This window comes from Sphaerodactylus townsendi, linkage group LG09 (assembly GCF_021028975.2).
Source record: "Sphaerodactylus townsendi isolate TG3544 linkage group LG09, MPM_Stown_v2.3, whole genome shotgun sequence".
Classification (NCBI taxonomy): Eukaryota; Metazoa; Chordata; class Lepidosauria; order Squamata; family Sphaerodactylidae; genus Sphaerodactylus; species Sphaerodactylus townsendi.
The window spans coordinates 41,905,312-41,919,801 of NC_059433.1; the positions used below are offsets into that span (position 1 = coordinate 41,905,312).

Genomic DNA, 14,490 nt, shown 5'->3' on the forward strand with positions numbered 1-14,490 from the left:
ACCTGCTGCTGCGCATCTAAAGAAGAGAAGAAGAAGGAGGGGGAGGGGAAAAAGGGGGGAAAAGATATGGAGGATGTATATAAAGTACACATTATAAATCTGTAATAATTCCGAAATATCAATAAAAATATTTAAAAAAAAAAGAATTTTCACAAGGTTTAGCTGAAGAATTTTAATGCCATGTGTTGCTATAAATTAAATGAGATTTTATTATATATGTAAACAAATGTTTACAATACCATACGGTAAGCAATTCTAAGGATTAATAAAAATAATTGTCACACACTGTTCTTCACAAAAGATTTCTTTTTAATGAATAAATAATTTGATGAAATCAAAAAATATTTACAATATAAACAAATGGGAAAAAGCTTTGGCTATATTAATCTGATCATCCTGTATTTTTCTCATTTTCTTAATGGACTTCTATCAAGTCTCTCCCTTCTTGAAACAATACAAGTTGGACAGAAAATACAACTCCATGAAGCAAATGTGGTCTGGAGAGTGTAGCTATTAGTTCAGTTTAAGCTACAGATACTTTGTTTTATTAGGAGCAAATAGGATACAAATGTAAATAAAAATACATTATCAAAATGCTAGAAGGCATTCTCCACAGAACAAAAATATACACTAGGTTCTGACAATAACAGAGGATCACCGGCAACAAAAAAGTACAACAGAAAAGTACAAATTTCTTCATTAGAATAGAATTGTGCTCTTTAATTTACTGAATGACTAGGCTGGTCTATTGAGTTGATGGATATATATGGTAGCCATTTCCAACCACTGGAGTGCATTTGTGTGTTACTGTGGGACTGTAGGTGTCTCTAGCAACAGCCATATTGTGGAAAAGGGGCAGTGCAAGCAGTTTTGGAAAGATTCCTCCAAGCTCTTAAAAAGAGCCGATACAAAGCAATATAAGCATAACACTGAGAAGTCCTCATCTCATACACACAGATATCATGAAGCGATTCACTTTGTGGTGGTGAAAGGTTTTTGCTTTTCCCCCAATGTTATTTGCGTCATCATCCAGAATTCAAGTACTCTAGAGCCACTTCATAGCAGAATTTATATTGATCCTGAAAAATCAAAGGTAAAAAAAATCACAGAATATCAGTTGTTGGAAGGACTTAATGAAGGGCATCTGTTTTCTGTTCTATTAATTAAAATTATTTAAAGAAACCATTTTTTGTCTATTCAAATTATTTGCTTGTATTCAAACATGGTCAGTGTGAATCAGTTTTGAAATCCAGTCTGCACTGTCAATAAGATTATTCATACAAGCAAATCAATAAGCAGAAGGTACACCTGGTAATTTAGATTACAGAAAATGTGGTGAGGTGGTAAAGTCAGCCCAGTATCTGTTGTGAGTTTTTTGAGCTGTATGGGTGTGGTTTGGTAGTTTTTGTTCCTAACGTTACACACACATCTATGGCTGGCATCTTCAGAGGCATATCATAGTAAGATGTGTTTCTGTCTGTGGCACAGTGTGGAGTGATTGTGCAGTAGGCTATACGCTCTGTCCACCTTACAGGAGGCCGGGGGTGGGGTAAGGTGCATTTGAATGTGTTCAGATGAAGTTCAATTTCACTGCCTAAAAAACCCACAACATCCAGATAATTCTGGCTGTGAAAGCATTCGACAACACACAGCCAAGTACAATGCTGTGGAAGCCTGGGAACAAAAATCTGAAAATAACCATAGTTAAACATACCATACTGCAAAGGTGCTTTATTTAGTTATCTACACAGCCTTTTAGTTGCTTGACATACAACAGCTTCATTCATATGCCACATCAAGCAGATATTAAACCTGCATAAGCAAAAACCTTCCTTGTTTGTCATGGTCTTGTATATACACTACTCCTTTCCCTATCCCATGAAGGGCACAATGATATAATCCTGGTTTAAAAACAACACTGGTTTTCATGATGCATGAATGCAGGCATGGGGTTTGACTGGAGGCTGTTTCAAGTCTACAACCCAGGTTTCCAAACTGGGGTTAAGTCCTGGTTAAGAATCTTGCTTATAGGCTGGGTGAGATAGAGCTAGCTCTGCTTAAATCAGTAATCATGGGAAGCCAGACTTAGATTTAAACTAGGATTTCTTGATTGTGCCCCACCCAAGAAAGGATGAGGTAAATGCACCAAGCTGGGTTTGTGCATGTTTAGGCTAAAGTTTGGGTTGATGTGATGCCTTACTATAACCTATGATTGGTTCTGTAATTCTTTCTTCCTCATGGCTACTTAACAGGATGGTTACTGTACAACCTATCCACCATTATAGATGGGGAAAATAGCTACAGTATTTCGATGCTCAGAGTTATTTTATATCATTTTTTATATAACAGCTGCTAATGTTTCAGCAATTCTACATTTTAGGAAGCTCCATAAAACATTCTATAAGGAAATAATTGCTCTTGGCCCTTTGTTTCTGAACTCTTTTAATCTTTCTGTGAGATAGAACAGCCATAATTAAATGCAGTACTCTGAATGTCAAATCGAAATTCACAGTCTTGATAAATATTAGGAGATTAAGCTATTTGTAAAATATATAATTTGAAAATCTGGCATTTCATTTTACACAACTATTATTTCTGCCACACAAAAGCAGAATTCATGTGGATTGTGCTGGTAGAAGGGAAAATTAATAAGGATGTTCTGTTGAAAGTTTTAAACTTTTTACAAAAAATCTAGCATAGACAGACAAAATCTCTTCAGGAAGAAAGCAGTGTAAAAATACTTCTACAAGTGAATAGATTTCATTATCTCCCTTTGAAAATAACAGGCTTGCTTTTATGAACAGCCATCACTCACTGAAAATGTCACCACGCCTTATGACAATAGAAATAAATTTTCTATTTAGTGATGCAGTTTAAACAGCTCATACCAGGAGGTCCACCATGTTAGGTTTATTATTCCTTAGGGTCTTCACAGCATGGAATACATCAACGGCCCTCTGGTGTCGAAGCATTTCACAAACAATACTGATTGCACAAAAGGTCCCACTGCGACCACCTCCATTTCTGCAACAAAACAACATGATTACTTTTTAGGTTTATGCTATGTGCTCTCATTGTGTGTGTGTATCTTTCTGCTCAAATAAGCTGATTCAAATGTTGATATGCCAATGGCCATTTATGTCTCTAGAGTCTCCTGGAGTCTGACAAGGACATATATGTTTGGGTTCACATGGTGTAAGCAAAGTAGACTCAACATCTTCAGATTCCCATTAAACAAACAGTAACAACACAAACATTTGCTATAATAAAGGGTCTTCGCCAGAGGTGGGATCCAACCAGTTCTCACCACTTCTCTAGAAGTGGTTAGAACATAAGAACAAGCCAGCTGGATCAGACCAGAGTCCATCTAGTCCAGCTCTCTGCTACTCGCAGTGGCCCACCATGGTTACTAATTTTTTCTGAGTGCCGAGAAGGGGTTACTAAAGCAACGTTCCTGCCTAATAGGGACGGGAGGTGCATGTGTGCGGCGCCGCCACTGTTTGAATCCCACCACCAATGGAACCTGTTATTAAAATTTTTGAATCCCACCACTGGTCTTCGCCCACAATTACAATATCGCCTTCCTTCATTAGTCATGCTGTTGGTGGAAATTCCTATACAAAAATGTATTCTATGTATTCCGTTGTTGTTTTTTTGGCTGTCAATTCACATATGACTTATAGAGATCCCTGGTGGGGTTTTCAAGGCAAGAGACATTGGCCCATTCTGCACAACTCAAATAAAATGTTTTGAGGCTGAAATATAAAATGCTTCCTGCTGGAATTCTGCACAGGTTTTTCCTCAAAATGTTTGGAAGACATTTTATTTCCCCTCAAAATGTTTATTTTGAAAATGCTAAGATGTTTTCAAAGCATTCCATGCTTGCAGTGCAGAAAGCAGGAAACGTTTCATTTGTCCTGCCTGACTTATTAGCTTCCACTTTCATTTTCTCAGCAGCTTGCACCCACCATTTTGTGCTGCTGCAGAGATTCTGCACACTGCTGGCCATTTACATTTAGGTGGATTTGTCTTTACTATTAGGATAAAAGAAATAAAACAAATTAACATTATTTTCCAAATCAAACTGCATTACATCTGCGGCTCTGTGCATATGAAGTGCTGTCAAGTCACAGCTGACTTATGGCAACCCTAGCAAGGTGCTCTCAAGGTGAGAAACTAGATGTAGTTTGCCACTGCCTTCCTCTGCAGAGTCTCCTTGGTGGTTTCCCTTTCATGTGATCAGGAAGGTATCATGCTACCTTCCCTCCAACTGTTGCTCAAGAAATTAGAATTTGGAATGTTTCTTATTGATTAACATTTTTTTCACCATTTCATCAGATTGAGTTAAAAGTCATTAGTCCATTTATATCATCAGACTGTAGAACGATTTATTCTGGATTAATCAAGAAACCCAAGCAGTGTACTCCCTCCATCCCAGAGTTGTTGCACTGCAAATTTCTTCTGATGTCTGTTGAGCATCCTCAAACTTGTTTAAGGCTTAGGTTAGCACCAACTTTGAATAAAGTCCCAGTGCTGAACCAAGGGGAATTTGCGCTGAAGGAGCAAAGAATTCTATGATATGTTCAAGGGATTGATTATGGATACTATTAATGTGAAGCCTAAGAAAATACAAGGTAACTTGCTGCAAAAAAGTGAGGCATAAGTGTTCAGATGCATGATGAAATATAGTATTTAGTAGAGCTTTATCTCTGATTATTTTTAATCTTCAAGAGAATCTCTTTGCTTTTGGAAACTATTATTTCCACAGCTATTCTAATCAGCATCTTTAGGCTGCACTTCATGGAAAATAATAAACCTTAATAATTACTTGAGTGCTGACTAGTTAGCTTGCAGCTTTTTAAATCCAGAGTTCACAAATGGCTAATTTTCAAAGGAAGCTACAAGATGGCACATCTGTCCCATCCAGGCAGCATGAAAAGAACATTCCTGCTGCCAAAACACGGGACAATATTGTGCCATTCTTTGAGTATTTTAATTGAAATAAAGTCATTTTAAAGTTTTTTCCCTTTTCTATGCCACCTAGAAGTGACATGCCAGTATGTGTGTGGATGTATGTGAGATGTAGCATGGCTGTTAATATCAGAAGTAAATGAGAGTGATGAAACTAATTTGCATTTAAAAAGACCTCCCAGATGTTGATCTCACAGCATGAATGAGCTAAACTTCACAAGATGAAATATTAGGATTCCTAGTCAACAAATAGGAAACTGGTTCTGGTGGGTTTTCTGGGCTGTGTGGCAGTGGTCTGGTGGATTTTGTTCCTAGCGTTTCCCCTGCATCTGTGGCTGGCATCTTCAGAGGTGTATCTCTGTGATACACCTCTGAAGATGCCAACAAATGCAAACAGCTGTTCAGAACAAATCCACCAGACCATCTATTCCCAACTCACCAGTTGAATCCGGCCATGAAAGCCTTCAACAATACAAATAAGAAACTCCTTGTCCATGATCATCTGGAAAGTTGTCATTTTAGAAAACTTTTGGGAAGAAATAGTTAAAAAATTGTTAAGTACACTTCTTTGAAGTACAGCATTTTGCTTTAGATAAATATTCTCCACTAGACCTTCAATCTTCAAGGACAGAGGTTAGAGAGGTATGTCTGAGTTTCACATTAGTAGGTTAAGCAACAAATGAAGGAGACTAGGAAGGCTCAGCCTATCTGAACTACTGGCTCAACTGTAGGTTACTTTCAGGGTGACTCTAGAGAAGATACGAAAGATTTGTGATTAGATCTCTCATCACTTTTTAATACATTTTAACACCAACTGCACTGCAAGGGGTGGGGGGGGGGGGGAGGAACTGGCTAGGAATTGTAATGTTCAGAGAAGGAAGGATTTAACTCTTTCCCTACACATACAATATTTTCACAATGTAAATCCCCTTCGGCTTTTACTAATTACCATATATCAGAGTCCAAATGTTTTCCTTGTCATGGTAAACAATGGCCAACTACATATTTCCAGGAAGTTCTAATACAAAGCACAAAGGCAACATCCCTGCCCTACTTATGGTCCCCAGCACGTGGTATTTTGTGATATACTACCACAAGGTTCCACATAGGTGTCTATGGCCCATCTTTCATGAAGTTGTCTGACAAACATCTAAGTTAGCAGTCATCACCTTCAAATTTCAGTTACTTACAAACAATGGACAACTGTACGGCCTTCTCCTCCATTGTAATCTTCCTGCCACTTGTCGACTTGACGTATGAGCTTCAAAAAAGAACGTTTGGAGACAGGTGTGTCTCTATACATGGGCCACCCTAGGAACTGAAATTGCTGCACCATTCTGTACCCATCCTGGGGCTGTGGGGATCCAACCAACAGAAGGAGAATAAAAACAGCATTATTTATACTACATCCAGATTTGCATTACACATTCTCATCAGAACTGAAATTATCATTAAAGCAGATTACTGCCTACAAGTTACTAAAATTATTAACATTTAAGAGTTAGGACTTGAATTTCAGAGTTATTAAGATGATGCTCAAAATAGAGGAAATACAATAAGCTGGAATGGAACAAAAGTACAGCTGCAAAAGTCAAGTATATTATGATTCATACGATAGCAATCACTGACTAGGAGAACTGCCATATAGTTTCAATTATGGCTGCTCTTTTTTATAGCTTGTAATTTTCAAATTTTCAGGGTGAATTTTCATTGTGCAGTTGATCATTAACATACTAAATAAAGATTTCTTCATTCATTCTTTTCTCTGTAAATATATATTTTATATTATCTGATTTTATTTATCTAAAAAACCTGGAATATTTTTTTCTGCATGTTTATAATGCAGAGAAGGAAAGGGAAAAACCTTCTCTGATACCCAATAACTCTAAATACTTCATATTTTTTTTTAAAAACTTCATATTTCAAAAAACTTCAGGATTTTTGCAGTTCCAAGGACAGGAAACGTTTTAAACCTCAAATTTTTACACGAACCCTTATCTTCTGCAACCCTCCCCCCCTCACACACAAAAATCACCAGTTGAAACTGTAAGATTTGGCAATTTTATTTTCCTGAAAGAAATACTTGTTCTTGAGACTCTGCATATAGGTAATAAAGACTGGAAAAACTATGCACAGCCCTGATCACAGGGACACCTTGCTCATTCACCTTCCCTTTCAAACCACAAATGGCTGTTCAACTCCAGTTTAACTACCTTTAACCACTCCTCAAGGTACTCAAGACACGTGAATGCAGGGGAGCATGGGTAACCACAGCTAGTTTTCTCTCACTAACAAAAGTTTAATCCAGGCTTAGAATCAGTGTGGGCAACATGGGGGAAATGAACTTTGATTACATTGTGCCCAACTACATTTCAAACTGGGATTCTCAACATGAACAACAAACTTGGTTTGTGCCCATGACATTTTAATATTTGGATTAAAGTGATGTCTGAATCTGGCATCAGTGTGCTATAAGATATGGAATCATAATAGTGAAATAATGCTGAAGGTAGTAGACTTTTACAAAGCTTTTTTAAAAAGCATATGACGTAATTGTTGTTAGGAAAACTATGAATAATACAGTAACTATAAACTTTGATGCTTGTACTTGGAAGAATGCTTATAGCACTAATTTTATAAATGTAAAATGTTTATAGAAGTTTCAGTTTTACATCCAGAATGATGATGATGAGGCACCAGATTGTTTTCTTAACTACAAATCCTCATATGTGAAGGAGTATTCAGGGTGATCTGAGATATGCTACACAATATTGTTCTTGTTTTTAAATTTAAAATTCTCAGCCCACTGACTTGAAAAAGAATCTTTATTCAGAACTAATTTCTCAGTAAACTCGGGAAAACCAGGAGAAGCAAGACTGTGGGAGTCATTTGGGCACTGGCCTCTGAATGGCTCTCCCCTTGTTGCCTGGGATGCGAGACAGCTAGCAGCTTCTGAATGGGAATACAGCATCAAGGCTTGCTAATCCTAACCCCTCCCCCTCCCTCCCCTCCCTTGCATGCCACCCCTTCCCCCCTACCTACACTCAGGTCTGTGGGCCATGTCCAGATGCCGGGACCCCTCCTCTCCCTTGTGTGCCACCCCACCCCACCCCACCCCACCCCACCCCACCCCACCCCACCCCACCCCACCCTTCCCCTCACCTCACCCTGTTGTGGCTCACAAGTTTCTTAAAGTGGCTGTGGCAGAGGGAGGGGAGGGTGGCATGCAAGGGAGTGGAGGGAGGGGAAGGGGGCCCTGGATCTGGACATGGCCCACCCACCCGAGTGGAGGGAGGGGGAGGGGAGAGAGGGAGGAGTGGCATGTAATGGAAGGAGAGTGATCACCAAGGCTCCTTATGGGGGTTCCCAATAATGGGGAGAGCCAGTGAGCAGACTCCTCCTCCCCAAAATGGATCAGTCCCCATGTGCAACTCACCAAGCTGCAACATATAAACAAAAACATCGAACACACATAACAATAACAGAACTCCAAAAAAGACGCAAGAAAAAGGGGAGGGTGAGCGAGAAGAACCAATATGATCCGGAGCCAAGAAATGCCCCTGCCACCTAATTCCGTACCAGTCAGGCTTCTAATAGCCTTGCCCTCAGGGAATTATGTGGCTGGCATGGAGAAGAGGCCCTCTGCCATCCCTGCTCCTGGAAGCAATGGCATCCCTGGGTAAGTCCTGGGCTGCGCCGTTCCCATTTAATGATTCTTATTACAACACAGAATCTCAGAGCACACTATACAATACACAGCATATATCATATGAGTTGTTACTTCAATTAGTCAGTTTTCTTTTCCTTTCTTCAACTCCAAAGCAATTGCAATTGTTTTATGTAACACTAAATAGTAACACTTTATGAATACAATTGTTTTTTTTTAAATTGGACAGTGAAGATTTCAGTTCACTGATTTTATCCCTTTATTACGAAGATCTACTTTTTGTTTCTGTTTCTTTTTCATCAGTAAAATGAGCAAATAACTGGTAAGTTCCTTACTCTTGATGCATTATAAATTCGGAATATCCGGCTAATAATGTCTTCTTCTAAATCAGCAGAAACAAACTCCACCTGAATGGGACCATGGCGGTGAACCCCATTTTCAGGCCAGTACTGTGGACACAACTGTAGAATAAACAGGATAAATGTAAAGGCACTGATAAAACAATTTCCAACATTAATTTTGTTCACACTTACAGGTGTTCCAGCACACACATAAAGCATTGTTCAAGAAACGAAACTCTGTCTTTTTCAGAATGCCCCAGATGCACAGTTAAAATGCTCACAAAGACCATTTCCTGGCATCCAAGAGAATGAAGCAGCCCATCTTTGTACAGAGCTTCACAGGGACACTGAAGCTCCTTGAAACTTTGGATTGGTCTCAAAAGTAGGTACCTAAATAATAACCCAGGGCTGGCCAACCTATGGCACCCCAGATGTTCATAGACTACAATACCCATGAGCCCCTGCCAGTATGGCCATAGGCCAATTCTGTCTCCCAAGGTACAATCAGTACATCCATTTTTCCTTGAAATAAGAGGGTTTTGAGCAGAAAAGTTTGTGTATATGTTTGTTTGTACGTGTGGGCAGGAATATAACCAAATCTTTTATACAGGATTCTGATTTAGCATTTTTTTTACCCATCTCCATTCATATATTTCAACTATGTATTGGCTACTTCTCAATTCTGAAAAAACTTTGGCATTTAGGATGACAGCTTTTGGCAGTCAGCATCAGTTTAATAGGCTGAGGCAGCAGACAAGATGGCATGATGTGAACCACACCGTTAAGGGCCAGGAAGGCTCCCCAGGACACAGTGAGCAGTTCACAGAATGATTATTGCTACCTACATGACCCTATCTGTGCTTAAATTCTCAGAGGAATTTTTTTCTCTCACTCATCTGGAACTTTTTATGCTTGTGACGGTCACTCTCCCCCTTCTTAGAAAACTCATCCCTGAGTTTAAATATGGGAAACTGTACCAGAAGGGATTACTGAGGAAGTTGTTGAACTGCAGGCTGAATAACTCTAAAGAGCTGCTTAATTTTTCACCTCCCAATATCCCAATCATCAATTTGTATGTGAACAAAGATTATCTAATGCAGACACTGATTCGCAAAGTAATGTACTTATTCAGAAATTCTCCAGAGTGAGGTTGGGAAAAATATAATGAAAATGAAGCATGAAATAAAAGGAGCATGCATATAAGGCAACTTTTTTTTCTGCTGGCAAGAGTATTATGTTTGAATTATACAAAAAAAATCACACCATAAAATGACTATATGTTTCGATCTGTTGCACTGTTCTGGCTAATCTGCTACTGAATTAGAAAACATATCATGTAGCTTGTAATTTGTATTTCTTATAACTGGAATATCTATTCTGTCTTTAATGGATATTCCAGGCAACTATGGCTACTTAGAACATACCGTATATCCTCGAGTATAAGCTGACTTTTTCAACACATTTGTTATGCTGAGAGATGGTGGCCAGAGCTGGGGCTAATGTGGGGATCCGGTAAGCATGTTGCTGCTTTTTTTCTAACTCACCAGAGAGCTGTAAAAACAAGCTGTAAGGATAGCCTGCATAGCATTACAACTAGGTTGTGTGTGTGTGTCTGTGTTAAAAGAAACCAAGGCATTTCACTCCTAAGGGTTATTGGTGCGTTGCATTCTAGATTAATACAATTCTTCATACAGTAGTTTACTGCCAAATACTGATGTTGCTGAAGACAATGACTTTCTTTGGATCAAAGTTTTGGCTGGCATGGCTATGAATCCCAGAATTATTCTACATTTGGAGGAAAACAGTGGTTCATTTGTGTTCCTAGAGTGCTGGAAAGCTGCTCATCCCTAATGCAAACTCTGTTAAGCAACTCTATCTCATCTTGCTCCCAAATCTGCTGTTTTTAGCTGCTACTGAGTCAAGTTCAAAGGCTTATACTCAAGTTAATATGTTTCCCAGTTTTTTGTGGTAAAATTAGGTGCATCGGCTTATATTCAGGTTGGCTTATACTCGAGTATATATGGTAAGTAGATATTCAGCCATCTAGTGTGACATGCAGATCATGGACACCCAGTATTTAAGCAGTGTGGCTTTATTCACTAGCAGAGTTGTTACTATTACCTTAACACTAGATCCATGCCCACATACGGGTAAAACCACAGCCCTCCCCCCCCCCCGATTCTTGGTTTAATTTTCAAGAAAATCCCGTTTTCAGTAGCATTTGAATTGGCTGCCAAAGCCCCACTTCAACTATCAAGCTTAGCATGCTACCAAACACCCTCCTTCCTTATGAGATCTTTCTCTCGGTTCCCTTATTTGGAAATGTTCTGAGTCTCAAGATACTCTTCAGACCCCATCAATATCTCCTCCCCTGCCAAAGGCTACGTGCCTGAGCCTACACCCTGCCCCTTCCTGTCTTCTAATCCTGAAAAGCAAAGAACCATTCTTAAAGCATTGCTATAAACAGGAACCAAATCCCTCCCCTTAGGGTTATCAACCTCCATGTAGTAGCTACAGCTCTTCTGGAGTTACAACTGATTTCCAGGCAATGGAAGGTAGACTCTTTGGCATTATATTTTGAAAGGTAGACTCTATGGCATTATATTCACTGAAGTCTCTCCCCTTCCCAAACCCAGTTTTCTTCAGCCTCCACCCCCTAAATCTTCAGGTATTTCCCAACCCAGACCTAGCAACCCTACCAAGAAGCCCCTTGTATTTCCTTGACAAAAGACTACCCTTCTTTGGTGAGCTGTTTGGGGTTCTGTTCTTATGGATTACTCACTGCTTGACACCCATGAAACATCAACAACAGTACTTACTATGGGTGCTGCGTGGTTTCCGGGCTGTATGGCCGTGTTCTAGCAGCATTCTCTCCCGGAAACCACACAGCACCCCAGTGATTCCGGCCGTGAAAGCCTTCGACAATACAGTAGTTACTATCTTTCACATGCCTTGTTCTCCTTTCTGGCCTCTATCTGCCCCTCCTTTGAATACAGTAACTTGCTTAGATCTAGCATATTTGAAGTAACCTTTCTGTTAATGGGAATTTGGTATTTGGGTATTTAGAATTACTAGTTATTCTCCTGCCCAAATAGCTGCCTTTCTGCCCCTTCCACCAAATAATACATTTTGGCTTGAAATCGAAGTGCCTTTCCTGCTCATGCCAAGCACTACTTGTAAAATGGTGGGAGTATGATTTTTACTAATTCCGTCTTTTCACTGCAGCTTCCAATCCCCTCACAATGATCCTGTGGGTCCAGTGATCCAATTTCAGGGGAAACATAAGGTAACAGCAAGAAGGGGAGTAAAGTAACTTTTTATGCAGAACATTATTTATGTGCAACGGGAAAGGGGAAAGAACACATAAGCACACCAAGGCTTATGGTTATGCATGATATCTGAATGTGGTCAAGGTCTATTATAAATGCAGGCAGTGCATATAAGTTTTGTTTGTGACATAGCTTTCACCTGAGTAGCAATCTGTTAGCTTTGAAAAATTAATCTGAAAATCTCAGTGATGGCCACAGACTTTTTACAACATACCTAGCAGATTGCTAAAGCATCATACTACTCTAAGTTATTAAGACCTATATGCTGTCAATCCAATGCATATTTCAAAACCTGCATTTTTGGAAAGGTGATTCTCCAGTTTTTTCTAACTTTCAAGGAACAAATCATGCACCATATGGACAAATGGTAATGATAATTTCGATTTCGAATACCTTTAATGGCATATAGGTAATGATAATTTAAAATGCAAAATATAAATGTTAGGATTCTCAGTGAAGTCTGCCCCTCCAAATTCTGACCTGTACTTCTAATTAAAATCTTGTCATGGATGCTGGTGGAAGTACCAGAACAGATGTCCTACCTGACACAGATCACCCCCCAGTAGCTTTACAAGGTAGCTAAGGTCAATGAAAACCTGAAATGGCTCAGTGCTCTTGTATATTCAAAACATGGCTGAGAAATTCAAACACGCTTTTTAGTGGCAGTTAAAAGTCTGAGTCCTTAGAGCCTTTTCTCTTTCACTCCGAAAATAACCTACCTTCCTACAAACAAGCGTTTTGCCTTTCATATATTTCCCCAGAGACAACTGAGTGTGGCTGGGAATCAAAAATATGCAAGGTACTGTTCACAGTTGGTAGTTATTGACTTGTAAGAAGAGGCATTTATTCTGATTTTTAACAACAACATATACTTCTGCTGTTAGAGAAAAAACATTGTTATTCTTCGATGGTTTTCTTGTACTATTTCAATGATTTATAATGAATACACCAAAAATACAGAAAAGAGTAAGTATCCAGCATGTACCCAGCTAGCAAAACCATTTAATGAAAATGAACACACTATGAGTCTGAATTATTATACGAACAGGGGTCAGTAATTATGCACTTCCATGGGGAATTACTGGCATTTTTCATATATTGCTCCATTTTGCTGTCATGATGGGCACATCAAGTGCTTGTGCTGTGTACCCTCTAGTCGGGTGAAAGATGCTTCCTTTCCATTCCTGGGCTTCCAGAGAGCTGACTCTTAGGCCATGCCTGCACCTCCTGTTCCTGCTGCTTCAGGTGGCAGAAAGAGCAGCACGTAGATCATTTATGCCAGGCAGAGGACTAGGCCAGGACCATTTGAGAGAGCCAGCAAGTTATTAAGAGTGGCAAACTATCTGGATAACCTGGTTTGATTCCCTACTCCTCCACATGAAGTTTGCTGGGTCACCTGGAGCTAGCCACAGTTCTCTCAGAACTCCATCTGCCCTCACAAAGTGCCTGTTGTGGGAGCAGGGAGGAAAGGCGATTATAAGCCTCTTTAAGACAAGGCAACAGCCATCATTACAGGCTGCCATTTGGAACCTGCCACATACATATTTGTGGGCTCTGTAAAATCCCATGGAAAAACACACCACTACAGACTCTTTTTCTCCAGCAAAAATGTTTAAATGGAGTGACATTCATTTTCTCAAGGAAGTCATACCAAAGCATGGTGCTTCAGCACTGAAGAATGGTACTTGAGCTCTCACATAAAATCTAGTGGCTAGGGATCGTGGGCCAGAGAGACCTGGGTTCTTCTCCACAATAAATCCCCTCTGAGTGATCTTGTTTCTTTTATTAACTTCCAGCCTAATATATCTCACAGCTTTGGTGTGAAAATACCTATGTAGAAAGTTCTGTGTTCTTTGAAGAAAGGGCAGGATACACATTTGACCAGTGAACTAGACAAATGAATCTTGGACTTAGAACCTATGTAGACTATTGCCAGCCACTGAACCAGTTAGGAGTTTTCAGATTTGAAATTCTGATACCTTTCTTTTTTTTAACCCCCTGCCCCTCCTCCCCAAAAAACCCTGCACTGCAAGTTCAATCAATGCCACATAAAAGGAACTATTTGTACTATTCACTTGATTGTCTGTCAAACTGTTTCAGGTAATTTAGTGGTTTGGGGGCACTGGTTGATCTGGAGGAATCATAAATCTCTGGAAAAGGTTGACTAATATCTGATGAACAT

At 39.5% G+C, this 14,490-nt stretch overlaps 1 protein-coding gene across 15 annotated transcripts in view; it reads right to left on the bottom strand.

Annotated features, from left to right (window-relative positions):
- Positions 1–285: 285 nt before the first annotated feature.
- Positions 286–14,490, bottom strand: part of PTPRM (protein tyrosine phosphatase receptor type M) — a 539,592-nt gene continuing 525,387 nt past the window's right edge. For 8 of the 15 annotated variants that reach the window (XM_048507340.1, XM_048507337.1, XM_048507335.1 and 5 more), the window contains 4 exons: positions 8,974–9,099; positions 6,162–6,340; positions 2,889–3,024; positions 286–1,079 (listed from right to left, as the gene is read on the bottom strand). In XM_048507340.1, the coding sequence (XP_048363297.1) occupies positions 1,026–1,079; positions 2,889–3,024; positions 6,162–6,340; positions 8,974–9,099 (495 nt within the window). In that variant the 3' untranslated portion in view covers positions 286–1,025. The remainder of the gene's footprint in view (positions 1,080–2,888; positions 3,025–6,161; positions 6,341–8,973; positions 9,100–14,490) is intronic. The other 7 variants (XM_048507346.1, XM_048507344.1, XM_048507347.1 and 4 more) reach the window with 1 other exon arrangement.